The sequence below is a fragment of the Merops nubicus genome, unplaced genomic scaffold (genome assembly GCF_000691845.1).
Source record: "Merops nubicus isolate BGI_N331 unplaced genomic scaffold, ASM69184v1 scaffold36242, whole genome shotgun sequence".
Taxonomy (NCBI): domain Eukaryota; kingdom Metazoa; phylum Chordata; class Aves; order Coraciiformes; family Meropidae; genus Merops; species Merops nubicus.
Genome location: NW_008596295.1, coordinates 21,901 through 41,676, shown reverse-complemented (window position 1 = coordinate 41,676; position 19,776 = coordinate 21,901). Strand labels below are relative to the sequence as shown.

At 43.7% G+C, this 19,776-nt stretch overlaps 1 protein-coding gene across 1 annotated transcript in view; it reads left to right on the top strand.

Annotated features, from left to right (window-relative positions):
* LOC103769160 (chromosome unknown open reading frame, human C10orf76) overlaps nt 1-19,776 on the top strand; it is a 117,699-nt gene that overhangs the window by 85,563 nt on the left and 12,360 nt on the right. Inside the window, exon 23 of the mRNA XM_008936336.1 lies at nt 297-375. Within this exon, the coding sequence (XP_008934584.1) occupies nt 297-375 (79 nt within the window). The remainder of the gene's footprint in view (nt 1-296; nt 376-19,776) is intronic.

The window sequence follows — 19,776 nt, the reverse complement described above, 5'->3', positions numbered from 1 at the left end:
GCAGCAGTTCCCTCTGCCAGAGCAGCGAGCACAGCCCTGTATCTGCTGGGACAAAGGCACCCACGTGTAGGGCAGTGCCTGTGCTTGCAGTTTCCAGTGAGCCTGTGACTGAATCTGCATTGGCCTCTCAGCAGGGAGCGTGCCTTTGGCAGAGCAAGCAGTGTGGGACGGTGAGGGAGGAACTACTTCTCGCAGGACTGTGGCTCCACATGCACTGACTCGGGCTGGCGGGGTGTTTCTGCTGCATCCCTGGGCTGTTCCTAAGACCTCTGGAAATTTCCCTCCTTGTCTTTCAGAGCCATCATCAATCACTTCAACCCGAAGATAGAGTCCTACGCTGCGGTGAATCACATCTCTCAGCTCTCTGAGGATCAGGTAAGCCAGGCACTATGACCTTTTTTCATGTTGGCCGTTGGAACAGAGGTGTTCAGGAGTGCCTTGTGCTCACTGGGACTGATGATAGGGCAGCAGTATGAGGGGTGAAGGCGGAATTCTCATGTTCTTTGTTCAAACATGGGTGAGAGGAGGAGAAGAAAGGCTTTCTTTAGCCAATTGTAGCACCACACACAGACATCTTGGTCCAGCAAATGCAGAAGGATGGGTATGAATGATGAAAATATGCAGCACTCTCAGCAAGTGTGGTTGGAGACTGTGAGGATGCTGGTGTTTCGAATGGAGCAGGAAGTTTTTGGCAGCAAATTTAGTTACCGGAAAACTGTTTTGTCGTAGCTCAATTTTCTGTGATATCAGGGAATTAGAACTTGGGCAACAGCTGGTAGAAATTTTCTATGGTAATTGGATTCAGTTGTTTTAGATTTTGAAAAGAGACGATTTTTAATAAAGAGGGTGATAGGGTTAGGTTTCCTTTCCTTTATTTGGCCTAGTTTGCTCTCTTCATGTCCTGCTTGGATTGCAAAATGTGTGAATGTGGCTTTTTGAAAATAGGCTACTGTGCGTGGACTCGGGGAGGGAAGAGATGGCCTATTTCCCAAAATAAAATATTAGGATTATATATGTTAATCATTCTTAGAGAGGTAAATGACTCTGTAGGAACCCACAGTGGACAAAAAACAGAGCTGCCGTGCAAGCTCGGGTGATCATCCCAGACACAGCTGCGTCAGCACCTCTGGACCTTCCAGAGAAGAAATTGTGTATGCAGTCAAGGACAGACCTCATTCGAGTCATCTTGGATTGCTCCTTCCACTGGATGGGATCTCATGCTTGTGCCTGTTAGAAGATCCTGACTGTATCTTGCTCTGCGTTTAATTTCTCTTTCTGCCCATGACATCTTTACTCATTACTTAATGACACCCTTCCATGCTTCCCACTAACCTTTTCATTAATCATACTGTTTCATCTGTAACATATAACACCCCAAAGTCTCAGCTTGAATGCAGCAGGAAAAAAAATGCGGACCCTACTGCTTTTTGTTCTCTTCTTGATATAACTGAATAGAAGAACACTGGTTTTAACTTACTCAATTTTTCTGTATTGTTCTGCCTCTGAGAGTCACTGTACCCACAGCAATGCTTTGTGGTGGTTCATGTTGTCAATCTTCATTCATTGATGATAAACCGATTGCATCAATCCAGGCTCCTAAAAAAGAAAAGCCTTTGATAGCCCAATTTAAAACTGGGGCTTAGATAGAGGGAAATTTTGCGTAGTCTTTGGGTTAGTCTGAGAAAGGAAGCAAGCTTTGCACTGTTAGCTCTGTATAGTATTCATCCCCCAGCAGTTCAGGGAGGTCAGGTTAAATCCTTTCTTCCTCGTGTGTTATTCTTTAAATAAAATCTCTACCAGCAGGCAGATAATGAAATCAGTGCTGATGCATAGAGCATTTTGAGGAAGATGATTAGGAAGCTGAAAGACAGATTTCTCTTTTTTCTTTTCTCACTTCATGCTTCCCCTCAACATAGGGAGAACATCAAACAAAGCGAAGCAGTAGTAGGCCCTGGTGAGCGCAGAGGAAGGGCGGAGGTGCGGCTGTGGTGAGGGACCGTGTGTCTCCCCCCCGCCATTCTCTGCAAAAGGACGAGAGGGATGGAGACCTCTTGCCTCCACTTCTGATTATGCCAGTGGGCACAGGTCCCTGTGTTGAACAGTGATTTCCTCTCCGTCAGTAGCCATCCCACATGGGGGGTACATGAGAGGTAATGGTAGGTGGCCAAGGTCAAGGCCAGGGTCGGGCTTTTGTGGGGGTAACGGAATTTGTTGTTCTTATTCTGCGTTAGCTGTTCAGCACAGGGTGGGGGATCGAGCTTGCCTTTTGGCTGTTGCAGTCTCCCTTTTTCCTCCCCAGTGTACCTTTTGGTTTTACATGTGTTCACTTAATTCCCCGTCTCTCTTCTTGCTATAAATATTTTCTACACAAAATCCACCTTCCTTTATAGCCCTGTTTTCTGAAGCATACCATATTATACTATTTAATGATGACATTTAGCTCGTGTATCCACACACAAATGCTGCATTTGGGACTGGTCATTCACTCCTTCAGGTTATTTCAGTAGTTTCAAGAGACTGGTGTTTCTTTACTGGGGACATTTGTTTTTACAGTTTTGAGGATCAAACTTTTTTTTTTTTAGTGAAGATTTCCATGCCAGATATTAGCCTGTGGCCAGATTCTTATGTGGCTGCTCATACTCCTCTGTGGTATCTGAGAATCTCCTATTAACTGGGCAGGCATGGCTCTGACATAGCTCTGTCTGAAGAGGAATTTCCAACTGCTCTGAGTTGATTCCAATTCACATGAACTTAATCAACGTGTAGACTCTTACTTGAGCCTGTGTCAAAACTTACTGTTCTGGCACCTTGTTCATGTGTTAGATGATTTTTTTTTTAATTTATTTGTAATATCCTTAAAAGTAGCCAAGTAATCACAGAAACATATTTTGCTTTTTCTTTTCCTAAACCTGTTGAAGGCTCTATTACCTTGTTAATCATTAATATCTATTACCATTCTCAAACTGTCAGTGCTTTCTGCTTTTTTTTTATTTATAAGCATTAATATTAACATTATTACATGCTAAGGGGATTTATAAGCCCTTGAAAATTATGGACTCGGGCTTGTTTTAAGGATAGACTTAATACCGCAGTAGATCTTCAGCCCAAAAGATCTAACCTGTGCTCTAGGCAGGTATATTCCCAAGACTTCATGGTACTTCTTTGCTGACTGTTGTGGGCTTTATCCAGTGTTCAGATAAGAAATGCTAGGAAGAGGCCTTTTTTTCATTCCATATTCTCTTGAGCAAAGTGGGCAATTCCCAGGGGCAAGCAAATGCCAGGGATTTGGCAATGAGCTACCTCAGTCTATCAACACCATGTGATCCTTGTCAGTGCCATTCTGCAAAGAGTATACTTGTCCAAGCAAACTCATAATCCTTCTGAGCTGTTGGCTGTTTTGACCTTGCTCTAGTTCCTCACCATGAAACAGGGAATGTTTTAGCCAATTATTGGCATCTTCCCTCACTTGCTAATTTGTTAAACCTGACATCAGTGTTAATTTGTATTTTTGTGGTATTATCCCCCTCAACACATTTGGCTCCTGCCTGTATGTCCTTTAAGGAAATGAAAGGTGACGTACAGTCAAAAAGATATGACTGGCCATTAACTGCCAGTGTAGTTTTAGCTCTTCCATGTGAGTGATTATTCCCATGTCTTCAAAGATGTTTCAGTCCTTTCATAAGTCAAAGGGCAAAATAGCCTTCTGTGAAATGAATTCATAGGCTTATCTGTACTCTCCAGATGACAGGACTGCCTTGTACTTCATACATTGGAGGCAGTAGACTTTCTGTGTGCCATATCTGATCTGAGAAGCTCCCAACGTTTTCTAGCAGAAGCAGTTGCAGAGAACAGGGTCAAGGCAGTGAGAAAACAGCAGCACAGGAGGTGCTCCAGAAGGGCAAAAGCAGACAAACAGAAAGACTGAAAACACAGGGCATGAACGATCTGGATGGGCTCTCACATCTGCGTTTTCCAGGTCTGAAAGAGCAGCCGTCTGTAAGGTGTCTGATGGTGGTGTGGCACAATTATTCCAGAGAGGCTAAAGAGAGAGGAACCCAGTACTTTTAGTGAAATCTCCTCTAAGCAGGAATCTCTCATGTTACTTTGCATGCCAAGCGAGTCTTGTGCCTGTTAGCAGAATTGCTCACTGAAGTCTCATTTTCTCTGTGGCACTTGTTCTCTCTATGATTTCCTCTCTGAGAGTTTTAAAATTAAGGTAGCAGGCATGCAGGACTGATGATGCTTGCTAGTCAGGAGCATCTATGTGCTTTTTTTAACAGAAACCCCTTTTTCTTCCCAGCCACAGCTAGGTACCTCCAGTTTGGAGGTGATGTAAAGTTCAGTGTGAAAGACTGTTGTGAACACCTGTACTGTGTGTATTAGTCTGGTAACTACAGATGAGAAGCACTGGAAGCCAGAACAGATTGTGATGGAAAAACAGGACAACTGTATCGCCTTTGAAGTTGTGACAAACGAGTGTAATACTTGGTTTGTTCCACACTGCAATTCTTTTATAACTAAGGTAGCTGCAACCCAGTTTGGTCAGGCAATCTCACAAAGCCATTTACCTATCCTTGAGGTCACACCTCAAATGTTGAATGCTCCTTCCTGCTCGCCGAGTCCACATGGCCTGTTGTTACCTGGTGGGGATTTGGGACTAACCCAAAGCATAGCATGGGGAAGCTCCACCAGTGACTGGCAAAGAAAGTCACAGAAGAATTCAGTTGGGTTTAGATGCCCAAAAGTTTTCTAACTCTGAGCCACTGATGTCACAGTTTATTCAACTTGTACTGGTTTCCATAACTAGCAGCCAAACCACTGGCAGATACCCAATGTTTTGTTGTTTCTTAGCACTGCTGGCAGTGGTGTTAAGAGTTAAAAGCCTGTTGGCATGTGTGTGTGTTTGGTATTTTTTCAGTGCTGAGTACCATCAGTGCTTGGTACTACTACAGTAAACCCCCCTGATCTCTTGCATTAATATCATGTGTTGTGAGGGCTTTAAATAGTTTTAAATGTTTTGGGCATAATGCTACTTCTAAAATGCAGAGAGCTTTGGGGTAGAAAGTATCAAGCTTGATAGTGCCATGTTGCGCACAGTAGTAGGAATGTGAAACTCCAGTGAAGGGGTCACCAAAGCAAAGCCCTAATTTTAAGTCATCATATCTGTGCAGATGTGGCAAGGATGTTGGGTTTCATGGTCCCATTACAGACACCTACTCATGATTAATGGCCTGAATAAGATTTTATTGTTTAAATAGAAAGAGCTGAGCTACACCAGATGAAATTGGAATCTCAGGTTTAAAAGGTTCTGTACAAAAAGTCTTCTGTAGTTAACAAACTGCTGGCTTGTCTAGCTGATGGGGGATGTTTCTCTGGTTTAGATAGCTTGCTTTTTTTTTGTTTTGTTTACCAGAGAAATATCCCTGCAATTTACTAATGCCTCAGACTGCTTTATGTAGTGTGCCAGACTGAATGGGTCTGAAGAGGCTTCAAGGACTCATCAGCTTTGCTGCAAGGAGATTTGAAGCTGGAGGTGAGCTTTGGAGCAGTGACTTTGTACTGCATAGTGCCTTTTATTAACATGCAGAATACAATACACTGTGCGTCACTGGAGGGGGGGAGCAGTGTGTGGTAGGCCATCAGAGGGACCAAAGAAGGACTTTGTTTTTAAAAACACCTACTGCTGGAGAGATGTAACCCTATTCCTAATTAACTCCCAGAAACCAAATGAGAAGTGGAAGAAACCTTTCATTTCCCTTCTTTGAGGCTCGACACGAAGGTGCCCCAGCATTCTGCCTGTTACCACTGGTGGCAGCTGCTCTGTGCCTCTTGGAGACAGCACCACAACCCTGCTGGATCACCTTGACTGCTCCTGGAGCAGAGTTTGGCTGCCTTTTGTGCATTGCAAATGCTAAGGCATAGCTTACTTGCTACTATTTCCACGAGCTGTCCTCTTAGGCAGATTAGGGACTGCCACAACTTGCAAAATGGCAACAAAGCAAGTCCATGGAACTTCAAAGCAAGGCTCACATTCATCTCTTACAACTATTTTCATATCCTTACTTGGCTATTGCTAGCACCACAAGGACTGATAAGGGCCTGAAAACTGCTGTAGTATAGGTGACTGCTAAATGTTGGGGACTTGTTTTGGAAGAGCAACCTTCCAGAGCTGCTACTTGCTGCTGGCTCTTAATAGGGTTATCCAGCTCTTGGAGCTTGATAAGCTTCTGTGCTGGGGCTACAGAGGAAACACTCAAATGTGAGTTATGAGCCCAACCTGAGTCACAACTGGGAGCATGCTGAGCAAGAGCCACAGATTTAACTTTGTAATAAGGTCCCAGCCCATACTGTGGAGGTAGGCTCATGCTCCTGTGCTTGTCCTGCACCCTTAGTGAATTTGTTTGACAAAATGCTTCTCAGGTGGCTGGCAGATCTTTTTTTTATGTGGTACTTAACGAAGATTGGAAGAGGGACTGTGAATAGCTAGAGAAGGGGCTGCAGGCTAGGGTCTGAACTCCTTCCTAGTTTTCACTGGGCTCCCTTGAGCAAACCTTCAACCCTGTGTCCTCCCAAGTGAGAGGGCAGCTCTTGTGGAGTGCTTGGGGAGCCAGGCAGCATTTGGAGTGCTGTGTAATCTGCTGGGGAGGGCTGCTGTGGAAGTGGAAAGTGATGTCAGGGATTGTCATCACTGTAAAGTGCCTTCATAGGGCCAGAAAAGCTCCACAGAGGATTGCAAGAGAACGATCACAACAGTCTGCATTTATACAGATTAAATTACAATATTGCACATCTACTATTAAAGGAGGAGCTGTCAAAGGCTGGTTTGTGTGAATGCACAATTCAATTTGCATTTTGTAAAACTTCAAATGGAGAAGGTTTTTTTAATCCCTTGTGAAATGGGAACAAGAGGCACTGGCTGTTGCCAGGTGCATAATGCATGTAGATGCCATGCAAACGTATTTCCTCGTCCTCTGTAAAGCTGGATTTGTAGCACTAACTTTGTTACTCTAGTCCCGAGCTCCACCCTAAGCTCCCCTACATTCAGTCATCTGTCTGCTTGGGAGTCCTAAAAGCAGACAGGCTGTAGCCTGCAGTGCCAGTTACAGATGGTGATGTGGCTGTAACTCTTCCTGCCTGGAGTCAAGTTCTCCTCTCACACAAGGGGGCAGGCTTTGCAGCGACTGCCAGCCACACTTGTTCTGGGCCTTCTTCAGGGTAAAACTCCTGCTTTCAGAGACTGCACTTCCTTCTCTGGTAGTATCCTGCTGTAACAGATGATGCTTTTCTGCCTGCATTCTCTGGATCCTCTAGCTGGAGCTGTAGCTGTTTCCCAAAGTGACAAATTGGGTCATCGCTCTGATTTCAAAGTGGGAAGCAAATTGAGCTTTGCAGTCTCCACACCCCCCAGAGCAGGAGAGTAAATGGTGCTGAGCCAAAAGGTGCTGCACCTGAACAGAGCTCCACTCGGCTGGAAGATTTGTTTTTTTGGCTCTCTAGCACTTGGATTTGGGTGTTAAGACAGTAAGTTCGAATTTCTTGTCAGCAGTAGGGAGGTCAAAGACAAGGCTTTTAACAGAGGAGAAGGCAGCATCTCTGATGTGTGTCACTCCTCCTGTCTTCATGGGAGATCTGAGGCAGGCACTAGGGTTGTCCAGGGAGCTAAGATTGTTGTTTAAAGACAGAAATCCCTGGGGATGGATGTCCAGAGAAATGGAATTGGGGAAGGTGGTTCTGCATCAACCAAGTGCCATAAATGAATTCCACTGCCGTAGTCAGAGGGCACTTGGATTTCCTCCATGGCTCCGTTAAGGCACAAATAAACTCCTGTGGAGCTAAGTATTGCTAGCAGCACATGCTGTTTCAGCAGCAGCATCTGCCTCTTAGCTGGCACGAGTGTAGGCCTGTAGAAGGATATTAGTTCATAGCCCTGTGTTTGCTTTCACCTGAGCACCTGTTTGTAGGAGTACCTCTTTCATGTTTTCCAAACCGTGGATTTATGTTCCCTACCAATAGCTCCTTCACATCAAGAATTGCTAACAGTGAAAGCATTCCAGCCTCTGAGACACGAAGCTGGTGAGTTGGCCTGGACCACTGTCCTGAAAGTACCTGAATTCTGAAACGAGCTGCTGTGACCCAGCGACCATCACTTGCCATCAGTGTTAACTGGTGTTTCACAGTTACATCAACATTAGCTTAAACTATGAAGCTTTTGTCTTCAATGAAAACACAGTTTAGTTAGGACAACCTCTAGCAGTAAGAGAGTAAGTACAGAAAATCTGCTGATATATCCTTAACATTTGGAGAATGAGGTAGTTTCCTGCAGACTGACAGCTAATTATGTTGTTTCTAGTAGCCCCTGCCATATGCTTTAGCCTCCTTCCTAGTTGGAAACTTAGCCACTGTTTTGCTGTGTGCAGAAGCTCACTAATAAAATATTGTTTATTTGTGAAAAAAAAACCCATCTTGGTTTCCCGAGTGTATTTTGCTCAGCGGTTGTAATTCAGCAGACTACATTTGTTTTTCAGTTGGATGTAAACACACACACAGAATGCTGTTGAAGTCTTACTCTTGGACTTCCTGACTTCTCAGGAAATGCTGGGTTGCAGTCCTGTGCAGAAGTCATAGATATGGAGAAGTTCCTGAGAGTGCTTCTCCTGCTTTTGATGGCATGAGCAAGCTCCTGTGCCACTGATGGGCCAGTTGCATCTCTGAGACAATGACAGCTGCTTGCAGTGAAGTGTGATGACAGAGAAGGACACCACATCTTTCTGGCATTGAGATTTATCGATGGGGTGCTGGAATATGTGACTATTAGTTCTTGGGGTGCTTTGGCTTCGTGAAAGTCTGTACTATCTTTTGCAGACCAAACTGAACTGCCTTGGAGTCCCGTAAGTGTGTTTAACACAGTGGAAAGTCAGAGATAATAGGATCACAGTGATACCGTGAGAATTTGTTTCTATCAGCTCCCCTCTGGTTATATTTCTTCAGCAAAGAAATCAAACTACTGCTCTTCCTGCAAGTAAGAAACCAGTCTTTTCACTTAGACGTCGCATTGTCCTTTCCAGCCTTCTCCTAGTTCTGTGAAAATTAATGTTCCAAACCTGGGAGGAATCAATCCGTGTGTGAATATGGAGGTCACACAGGTCCTACCCTCAGATGTCTCTCATTCTGCCAGCACTTCTCCTTCCAAGTGTCTAAAGGAAGAGTGTGCTCAGCTGGCTATTGACTGAATCTCCCTTTCCAATCCTCCTCTGCAGTAGAAATACTCCTCCCCAAACCTAAACACGAGTCTTTGCTCAGCTGTGTCATGTTGGTGGTTTGCTGGAGTCGAGCATCTGTCCGGCTTGCATGGAATGTTAGCTGCTACTGTCACCCTACGGCGTGACAGCGAGTTTGTGTGACGGGATATAAGGCAGAACATGGAGCCTCATGGAGCTTCACGCGATTGTATCTGCAGGGGTCTTTTGCCCCTTTCATTTCTTAAAAAAGCTAGCTGTGAGCTACAGTATAGACCTTTTAAGGCTGCATTTTGTTTGCAAGAAGTACTCTTTTGGTTGAAACACTAGGACAGGAGCCATCTTCCAGCTGATGGAAACGGAAATGCAGATTTTTGAGAGAGCCAAGATAGTCGTGCTGGAACTTAGACTCCCTGACTGTATCTTTTGTTCTTTGCATCCAGACTGCTTTGCCGGGAATTTTCTACCCTGTCATTAATGTTCCTGGAACTAACAACTTGATAGAAGCATCTCGCTACAGACTCTCAGTTCTCACCTCAGCTATAAAGATGTGCTTTTCTATTTTAAGTGATGGACCTATTTAATTACAGTACCACCTACAAGTCACTTTGTAGGCATAGAAAGGAAACTTAGGTCTGTTGCTGGGCTCAACTCCCCTTCTTAGAAGAATAAAAAGAAAGCTACTGTAATGCCTCATCTCAGCCTTCTTTGCAGATTCTAAGCATGACATACTTATTGTAAGAGAGAATATTAACATGATCTGAACTTCATTTCTCTGGCTGATGACAATTTCCCACATCATCCAGTGTTTGGTGAGCTTTCCACCCTCAGTAGTGCCCAGAGGGATAATATTCCAGAACTGTGTGTGTCTTGTAGCGCGTCTATCACTACTTAGTATGTTGATGTTTCAGAACTAGGACTTGGTGATGCTAGGGCTGGCCAGTTAATGTCACAGCAAACATTTTGGCTAAAGAATTGGTGGCTGACCACTCCTGTCCCAGTTGCTCATGAGGGAGTCAGTTGTTAAGTCTAATCAGAAACTCGTGGTCTTGTCTGCTATGTTATTAGCTTGAGGCGTAGCCTGGTTCCTCATCCAAACCCAGAAACCCTTCACTTGAGTGACGAGTAATTTGAAGATGAAAGTAGCTGTGAGATGCAAGCAGAAAGAAGCTGCTGTGCTTCTTGTACATGAGATCATAACTCATAATGACATCAGCTTACGTATGTCAGGAGCAGGTTTTTTTCTGCGCCGAGTTTAGAAAAGGTCAGGTACTTATACTTGAGGAAAAAAGGCCAGTTGGTTTGGTCCCGATCTTTGTTTTAAAAAAAAATGTTGCAAACATCTCAGAAGTCAAAGCTGGGGAGTAGGATTTTATTTCGATAGCATTCCCCTTGAAAAAAAGGGGTGGTGGGGGAGAAATCCCCTGCCTGTACTCTCACAAAAAGCCTTACTTGCCAGCAGTCAACAGGGCTGTAGTTTAAAAAGTGAACCCAGACTCTGGAGTGTGAACCCTGTCTCCAGTATTCTTACATAGCTGTACCCCAGTGCTCACTCTTCTGTCCTGCCTCTTGTCACTGAGTCAAGAACAGATGCTGCAGGAGTATCTACAAATATTTAAGATCATACCTTTCCTCTGTTGCTTGCCCTTGGAGAAGGTGATCAGATCATTCTGATGCTAAGTGGCCCTCTGGCAGAAGTTTTAATGCCTGCCAGAGTAATAGTGAGTGGCATTTCAGATCACAGGCTTCCTTTGCTCTGTATAGCTCCTACAGTATGTTTCCTTCTTTCTGGGTATTGAATTGCTCTGGCACAGTATTCGACTTGAGTTTTTCCCTCCCTTGTTTCTTCCATGGGGGGCTGTGTGCAGTCGTGCTGCTGACAGCACACGCATTTGAGAGGATTCCTGTATGTGTGCCTCTTCTGGCGCCTTACGATCCTGTCTCTTTCAACATGTGATTGCAGAATATAAAGTAGGTCACTTTATTTCCTTTCTGCTTTTCTCAGTTTTGCAGGTCTTATGATCTTTGAATTCTTTCTGAATATCAGACGGTTTTGGAGACTTGTGGCTGGGAGAGTTCAGCGGGCTCCTAAAGCCTCAGTAGTCATTTTGGGTTTGGGCCTAAACATGGCACTAGGGACATCTCTCTTCATAGCCTTTGTGTGCCTTGGACACCCTGTTAATTAGTGCCCTTGGCGTGTTCTAGAGAGATGAGAAGGGAGAATGGTGGCAGCTTTCCTAATGCACAGCCACCGCTATGATCCATCCTGTGGCTGCTGCCAACCCTGCCCTCCTGTTCTCTCAGAGCTGATTGTAGCTGGCAGTTGTTGTCTAGAAGCAGTAAACCAAGTGAACAGCTCTACTTATTACCATTTATAAAAATGCACCAAACAAAAGCTCTAGGCACAGTCACAAGTCCTTAAAAAGACATATGGAAGGAATTTAGTCTTTCCTGAATTAGGCCAATTCAGGCTACTGTAGATTTACAACAAACTCCAAAACTTTAAAGTACCTGAATTTTTCAACCATCAGACTTGCTTTTGAGTTTTGTTCATACAGCCCAAGCTGATGGAAGCATTGGGGTTAAACTGTAGCACCATTTCACTGAAATTCCCACTTGTGAGTGATTCTTAGAACTGTAAGATCAGAGTCTCTGCAGAGTAGCAAAGAGATGTGGCCACTTCAACTTCTGCCACTTGGTTTCTCAGGAGGGTAAGTGTCGTACCAAACTACTCTGTGTTAGCCCAGAGCGAGGGTGGACCCCTGTGGTTTATCACACCTTAAAGGTGTGTTGCTATGTGGTTAAATGCGTGCACACTCCAGATTTTGTAGAGCTGCTCTGAAATGTGAGACCAAGTCGGAAATTCAGAGAGACCTCGTCCAAAGCTTCCACCCAAACTGTCTTGTAGTGGTGTCAAATGCCTGAGAGGACTGCTCAGCTGATATGCCTGGTTAGTTAGGAAAAGTCAAGTAGAACTTGAACTTGTATGTATTAGTATAAGGTGCGGTTTCTTAAGAAATTTGCTTAGAAAGCATGAAATCCTCTTTAAATACAGTCAAAAATTCCAGTGTGAGAATAGTACCAAGAGGGCAATGCAGCAGCATTTTGGGAACAGCAGAGTTTAAGAGTCCCATTAAAACAAAAATAGTTGTGCAAATAAGTCTACCAGCTGATGCAGTACAAACTAGTGGGTTTAAAATCTGGAGAAAAAGCAGCTGAGTTATTAATCCCTGAACTGAACCCCTGAAGTTATTTTAGTGAGTGACTTCTGCTTGTCATCTAATCCCTTTGAATTATAGAAAACACAGACCTGGAGTTGTTCTCTGCTGTGTAATAAGAGGAAATTTAACCAGTGAGCTAAATAAAGAAATTGATTAATTGGCAACAAGGAGCTGTGTATACACTGTGTCTAATTGCTTTTTTATGTTGTCTTCCTCTAAATTCTTGGAAGACATGGATTTGTGGGTTGCACATGCAAAAATATTCTAAAAAACCCACCTCACCAGGCTTTGAAACTTGCGTCAAAGATCATTGTGTTGATCACCTTATTGCTTTGGACGGTCTCTAATGGGAACATTGCTCAGCCAAGCTGAATTTATCAGTAGAAATTCAAGCTGAAATTGAACACACCTCAGAATCACGGAGTAAATCAAATCTCATTTCCTTGCTTGCAGAGAACGTGGGCTGTGGGGGCTTTTTTCCTCCTCCCTTCTCAGTTATTTTTATTCTACTAGGTCAGAGCTACCTTTTTCTTATGAGAAATACTGAGCAAGTGGCTTCCTTGAGCCTTATTCAAAAACCCATCAGAGCTAATAGCTTTGAAAATGTTTGATGTCCAAGAGGCACTTGGGAGCACTAAATCCTCCCATGGGGATTTTCAGGATGTAGAACAATGGTGTCCTCCAAGCACTGCAGAAATCACTGTGGAGATGGTATTTCCATTACAGATCTTGCAGGTACTTATTCAGGAATATGGCAAAAGAGAAAGATAGAGAGAAGGTGGAAGCCTTGGTGATCAACTCCTTATGCTCAAGATGCTAGCATTGTCTTTACCTAAGGCTTCAGTAATGCAATATGTGCAAACACATCCCTATAGCCAGCAGGTTCAGCTCAGAGCTGTGACGGCAGAGGGTGCGTGTTTGTGATTCAAAGGGCAGACATTGTGGACAAGTAGTTCTCCTGTTTGCCGCTCTGCGTACTGATTAGCTCAGCTTGAGGATTCAACAGCCAAAGGTGCTTTGGAGAAGAAGCGTAAGTTTTGTTCTCCTCATCCTTTGTAGGGAGTGGGTCCAGTGCCAGCACAAGTCACCTTTTCATTGAATGTCAATGGCAGGCACACAGCCAACACAATAATCTTTTCTGGCCCGTTAGCAGTAAACCTCCACTTTGTGTTGTGTCCTTCCTGCCATCCCAGCAGCTGAACCTCTGTGGAGATAACACTGTCACTCTCATAGAGGTAAGATGCCTCTTTTCAGTCTCGTCTCAGCTATACCTTCAGAACTCATCTCCTGTGGTGTTTTGGGGTTGTTGCTAGGAGCATCTGAATTGTGAGAAAGCTGGTGCTGAAGAGGCGCTAGGTCTGATGCCTTAAGGATATAAGCAGAACAAATGTTGCAGGGATAAACACTAAGTTCCTGGGCACATAAGCCCTTTCTGTCCTCCAGATATCTTTGAACTGCAAGATTCCGCTTAACTGTGGCAGGAATCCTTCTTAGGAAACATAGCTCTTACCTTTGGCCTTTATTGCTTCTGTTAGGTATAAGGAGAAATGACTGGAAGTAACCGAGTGTCAGCAACTTCTGATGCCTAGGCGTTTATTTCAAAGAATGCATATGAGCTCCTTTCCACAAGAAGGGCAGTAATAAGCAGCAGACCGTTTAATTTCTCAGAAACCTCTGACCTGTTTTCTGTGTGTGGTCCATGCCCAAGTTTCTGCTCCTTCTCAGACTTGCCTTGCTGACTATCTGCTGGACAGCTATCCACCACATCTCTATTTCAGTCTAGAAGTCTCACTTCGTGAGGTTTAGTGTATCATCAGGCCCATCCTTGCCAGTTGTTGTCTTGGATAGTAGCCCCTGTTTTTCTAGCTGTCCCAATGGCTATTTAAATGTTTTTTTTGAGTTAACTTAACAGTCAACTTTAAGCAGCTCTGTTTTTACAGGCTAAAGACATTTTCTATGTTGCCTATGAATGCTTCCAAGCATAAATGGTCTCATTCTGTTTCAGCTCTGGTTATTGCCCAGATGGAGTTCAAAAAGAATGACACATTACAACAGCACAAAAGGGGATAATTCAACAAATTAAAATGTTAACAAGCTTCACTTCTTCATCATATCCTATCAGAAATTATTTAGTTCTCTTATTTCTGCCCTCATCACAGACTTTGTCCTTTCTTTCTCCAGCAGTGCAGTGCAGATGAGAGCAAGATCCAAAAGTGTGTTTCGGGCTTGTGAGGAGTCACTTAGCTGGGACAGATTTGATCTCATTGTTTTGGTAGGAATTTCGTGACTGTCATAATTCTTACAAACTTAACTTGCACAGCTACGTTCTCAGTATCCAGGGGACAGTTGTCTCTGCTTCTTACTTTCTGAGTTCCTCTTGATGTCAGTATCGTGCTTACTCATCAGCACTCAGTGACTGTGTCCAGAATGAAGAGACTTCTGAGTTGCACATGAACACACGCAACTTGTTTTGCAGTTGAGGTGACCTGCTCTTAGATCGCCTTAAACCACTTTTGGAACTGCAGCCGTAGAGCAGACATTTTCCAACTGAAGTTCCCGTTTCACTACAGGATTTTCTGTTCATAAGGATCATCCAGCAGCTTATAGCTGTCTGTTCCAACTCCAGATTTGCAAAAGCCTTAATAGCCAGAACTTTTATGTGGGTTGAGTCACACAAACTTCCAGGCACTGTCCATCTGTGCTTATTAGCTGGATGTCTTAGCATACTGCTACTACAGGTTTTCTAGCTATTTGTAACTAACCAGTTGACTATGGATCTTCTATTTCTTTGGGGCTGTATCTTTAGAAGACATTTTTGCAGATTGAATTTATAAATCTTTTAGAGTCTTTATAAGCTGTAGGAAAGTCAGTTAGATGTTGCCATGCAGAAAAGGACTCTTGAGTCACTGTGATAAGCTTGGAAATGTTGGCTCAAGGCTCAACGGTGGTCAGAAAGGCAAATACAGAATGAGAAATTATTGGAGAACAAAAATAAAGCAGGAATACTGTGTTGTCATTGCATAAGTTTGTGACAACCCAGGTTTTAAATCTTGTATATCAATTCCAGTGCCCTTATTTCAGAAAAGGTATTCTAGAGCTGCAAAGTAACACAGATAATCAAACAGTTATTTTGCTCATCTGATTTCTTGGCTAGCCAGACTTCTTGCTTGTATTCAAAAATTCTTGCTTGTCCCATCTTAGCATGAACTTGAGTTTGTTTTCTATGTGTGGTCAGTTAGGCAGGTGAGCTTTTTCTTGGCTTCATTTCATTTCATTCCACTGAATTATTGCCTTTTATCACTTCCATTGTGCAATTAATAGCTGGCCTGCTGTTGTCACTATTTAATTTAAGTAAGAGCACAGTTTGCCCAGTCCTGGCTGGGCGTTTCTCTGCCATGTACTATATTGTTTTAACTTACTTAAAATACAAAGCAGCCACTTGGTTTCTGGCCACTTTTTTTTGGTGTATTTTTATTTAGTTTTGCTGCCTCCTTTAATTAAATTTATTCAGGTTGTGCAAATCAAGATTAATAAGGTTTCTGATAATTTTTTAAGAAGTCATAGCTGAAGTAGCATCAACTTTTTCTCAGTGTCAGAAGTGTCAGAACCAGGGCTGTATTTAGTAGCATTTGTAGAGGCTGTTTGCTTGCTAGTTTCTGTAAAAGAAAAAGAAAGGAAGAAAAAAAGTGGCAAGCTCCATAGGTTTTTGGGGAGTGTCTGTGTTCTCCTTTCATTTGTCCTCATCTGAAGTCAGAGTCCTGTTGAGTTTTGGTGTTTTGGTTTTTTTTTTTTTTCCCTAAGTCAGTCTGTAATCATTATCTCTTGTTGAAGTCCAAGGTGGCTGTGTGAGGAGCACAAGGGCTCTTGGATCTTCTACTGATTCCTGTGAACCTGATCAGGTGGCATAGTTCCAGAAACCTCCTATGACTGCAGATGTTTGATTAGACCATAACCAGAATAAGCCTCCCCATTGTTTTTCCCTTGGGCACAATTAGATTTTTGGTTTCTTCAAGCTGGAACAGTCCACTTGCTTCTGTCAGGGTTTGACTGAATGGAAAAATTTTTGTTGCATACTCTGTCTTAACATGTTCTCTAGACAGCCGTATTGCTGAGGTAACTATCTTCTGGGGAAATTAGAATTTCTTTACTAGGAATGAGTTCTTTCTGGTGTATGTCAGGGATCCTGTTGTCACTTCACTGAGGCAACCTGAACTTAAAGTTGTGTATTTAAGTTTCAGCATTTTCCAGGATGCTTTCTGGCTGCTGGCCCTAAAAAGATTTTATTTCAAACCTTTTCTTAAAATCTTCAGCTACTGTTTTTCCAGTTGTTGTAGCTGTCTTTGATTTCTGCAACAGCTTTCTATGCCCTGGCTTCTCAATTCAACTGGAGCAGCAGTTCATGACTTCAACTCTTATCTCGTTTTGTGCAGCAAGGTTACTGGTCTTATTTTGGTCAGTTAACTGGTTCTGGAGAGCTGCTGCTGATTTTTTTTGCACCAAATCACAGCATTCATCTGCAGAATGCTGGTTAGCTGCTTAGGCTGAATGGGTAATATGCACAGTGAGCATAAGGAGGCTCTCGTCCTCCTGTCTGATGCTTTGGTGACAGCAGTTGATTTACTGCTGTGCTAGAATGCAGCTGGTAGATAAAAAGCTTCTCCTGGAACAACCCATCACATTTCAGCACTTAAGTTAATTGTAAGCACAATGGGGAAATAAAAAAATTAACGGTCCAGTCCATAGCTCTCTGCAATGTTTTTCAAGCCTTGGCAGAATTGCAAGTGCTTTTACGTACCTAGCAGTGAGAAATGTTTTCATAAATGCCACCAGCTGGAGATAAGAGTTCACAACTCCAAAATGGGCTGTAACTCCAAAATAGCAAATCTATCTATCTCAGGGTTTTATGCTCCTGCCATCAGCTTGGCCTTCCTTATGCTGCCTGCCTTCCTCACAAAATTCTAAACACAGGCAAACTTAGTGGACCTCATTTGGCTTCTGGAGGATTTCCCCATCCAAATCTAAAGGTCTGTTCTTTGGGCTGCTTATTTTATTAATTTCTAATGTTTAAGGTAATTTGTTTCAGGGTGTTTGACTTCTTTTTCTATGCATGGGCTTTGGAAGTGCCAGTGTTGTACAGTACATGGATGTCCGTTCTCTTGGCAGAAACCCATCGAACCCATTTTCCTCTCTTGAATGGCACAGAACTGCCTCCTGTATTTCCTCTCAGGAACCTGTCCCTGCAGCCTGGGAAAGAGCACCCAGGGTCCCCCAGAGACTGCCAGGTTCTTTGTGCCACGTGGGCTATGCATATGAGTATAAAGCTGTTGATCATCTTTGAAACGGAGAAAAACTGATTGGTCTGGAGAAAAAGCAGTGTGAGGCTAAGTGTGTTTTTGTTGCTTGTGTTCATAACACAGACTGGCTGAGCAAAGTGCACTTAACACGTGTGGGAGTTGTCATGTGTGTGTAGACATGCCTTCTTGTACTCTTTTAGTAAAAATATCCATGGCATAGGCTTTCCCCTACCTGACTCCTGGAGCTCAAAGGGTGTTGTACTCCTAGTGCAGGACTTGCTAGCACTAGTGATGGCTCCACAGGGATTTCAAGGGTTATCAGCCATATTAATATTTTCTGTTTGTCTATACCTCTTACAAATTAAGTCCCCTGCAAGCTGTGCACATAGCTGATCTCTGTGACCATACATCTCTGTCGTTACTTGCCTTTGTCCTTCTTTGCAGCCTTTCTGCTTCTTAAAGTAACTTGAATCTTGCAAAAGCTACTCCCACGAGAGCTTGGAATGGGCACTGCATTGTGCATTTACAGCTGCTTCTGGCTGGAGTTGGATAACAGTTTGGCTTTGGGATGTTTCTGAAAGCTGTGTAATTTCCAAAGTGGTTGTATCACTAAGTCTTTTCCCACCATTATTGTACAACACCTTAGGCTTCCAGTGGATTGTGGTTTTAAAACAGTTCTGGAGAAGATAACTCTTGTCCCAAAACAGAAGATGCCATTTCTGCTAGCAGGGTTCAGAGAATGACAGCCATGCTCTGAGTGAGCTTATAAATTACTTTTCTTTAGAAGAGGCATCTGTGGGCAAAGGAGAAAGACTGTAACTGAACCCTCCCACACCATGGATAGAAACTGCCAACTTTGCACACGTGTTCCTTTAAAGATCACAGATCTCTCTGAGGTCATTGAACATACCTGAGTTATTGTATATCATCTAAGCCTGACAGAATAGCTCTGTACTGAGGTGAGGAAAAGGCGCTGTGAAATCTCCCTCCTTGATGTTACTAAGTAAAAATAATAATCTTTTATGTATGATCAAAACCTCTTGCCTTATGTGGAGGAGTGGCAAGGCCTGGATTTCAATACCACTCAAGTGCAAATGTATAAAATCAATCCTCAGCAAGGACTTAGGATATGGAGAGTGGTCTTTCCTCATGTTTGGCTGGACATGGAGTAGTGCAGTGAACACAGCAGGACTGTAAGGAGTGACTGGCAGGGATGAAGGACAAATTGATGGGCAAAGACAGGTCACTACTGGGCTCCTAGATGTTGTGTCCTGGCTGATGCTCAGTGAGCTGAGCAGAGGAAGGTTGGCAAACACAAACAAAACAGCGTCTGAGCAACCTGGTGGGAACTGTGTGCATGTGGTCCCAGCACTCACCTTGACAGTGGAACACTGTTGTGAGGCATCTTCTCTCCCTATCTCCTGTCTCACTCATCTCTGCTGTGTGCTGGTCAGACTAGTCCACCTGTCCAGCTCCAGGCACTGAACAAGAGACTCCTCTGAGTCCCATCAGCTTCTGGAGCATGTGTGCATGACCTAGTACCGTCCTGGGGCTCATGGGCAGCTGTGCCCACCTCTGCAGGCTGTTCTACCTCCTGTGACTTGGACAGGCTCTCATGTCTTGCTGCCCAGCATTGCTGATGCGTTCTGTTCTGCAACTGCATCCTGTTGCTTGCCTCAGAGGAGAAATTTGCCCTTGGTTGCTTTCATTTAATCTTTTGGGCTAGCTGAGCTTTTTACTATTGGAAAAGTCCTCCCTTGAGGAATTTTTCGTGCCTTCAGGGCAGACAGGATGCTGCTTCTCACTCTGAGAGCTATGGTTGTGTGAGCTGGTGGGAGCTGTTTTACAGGCTTAGTATGAGCAGCCTCATGCTCTCAGCCCACAGCAGGAGGGGGCCATAGGTCCTTCACTTACATGTAGTACAAACGGCAGCAGATACAGGAGACCTGGGACACTGAGGCAGGAATGACAATGTGCTGCATATCTTGCACATATGTGGTGTGACTGCGGGCGTCCGAAGCCCAG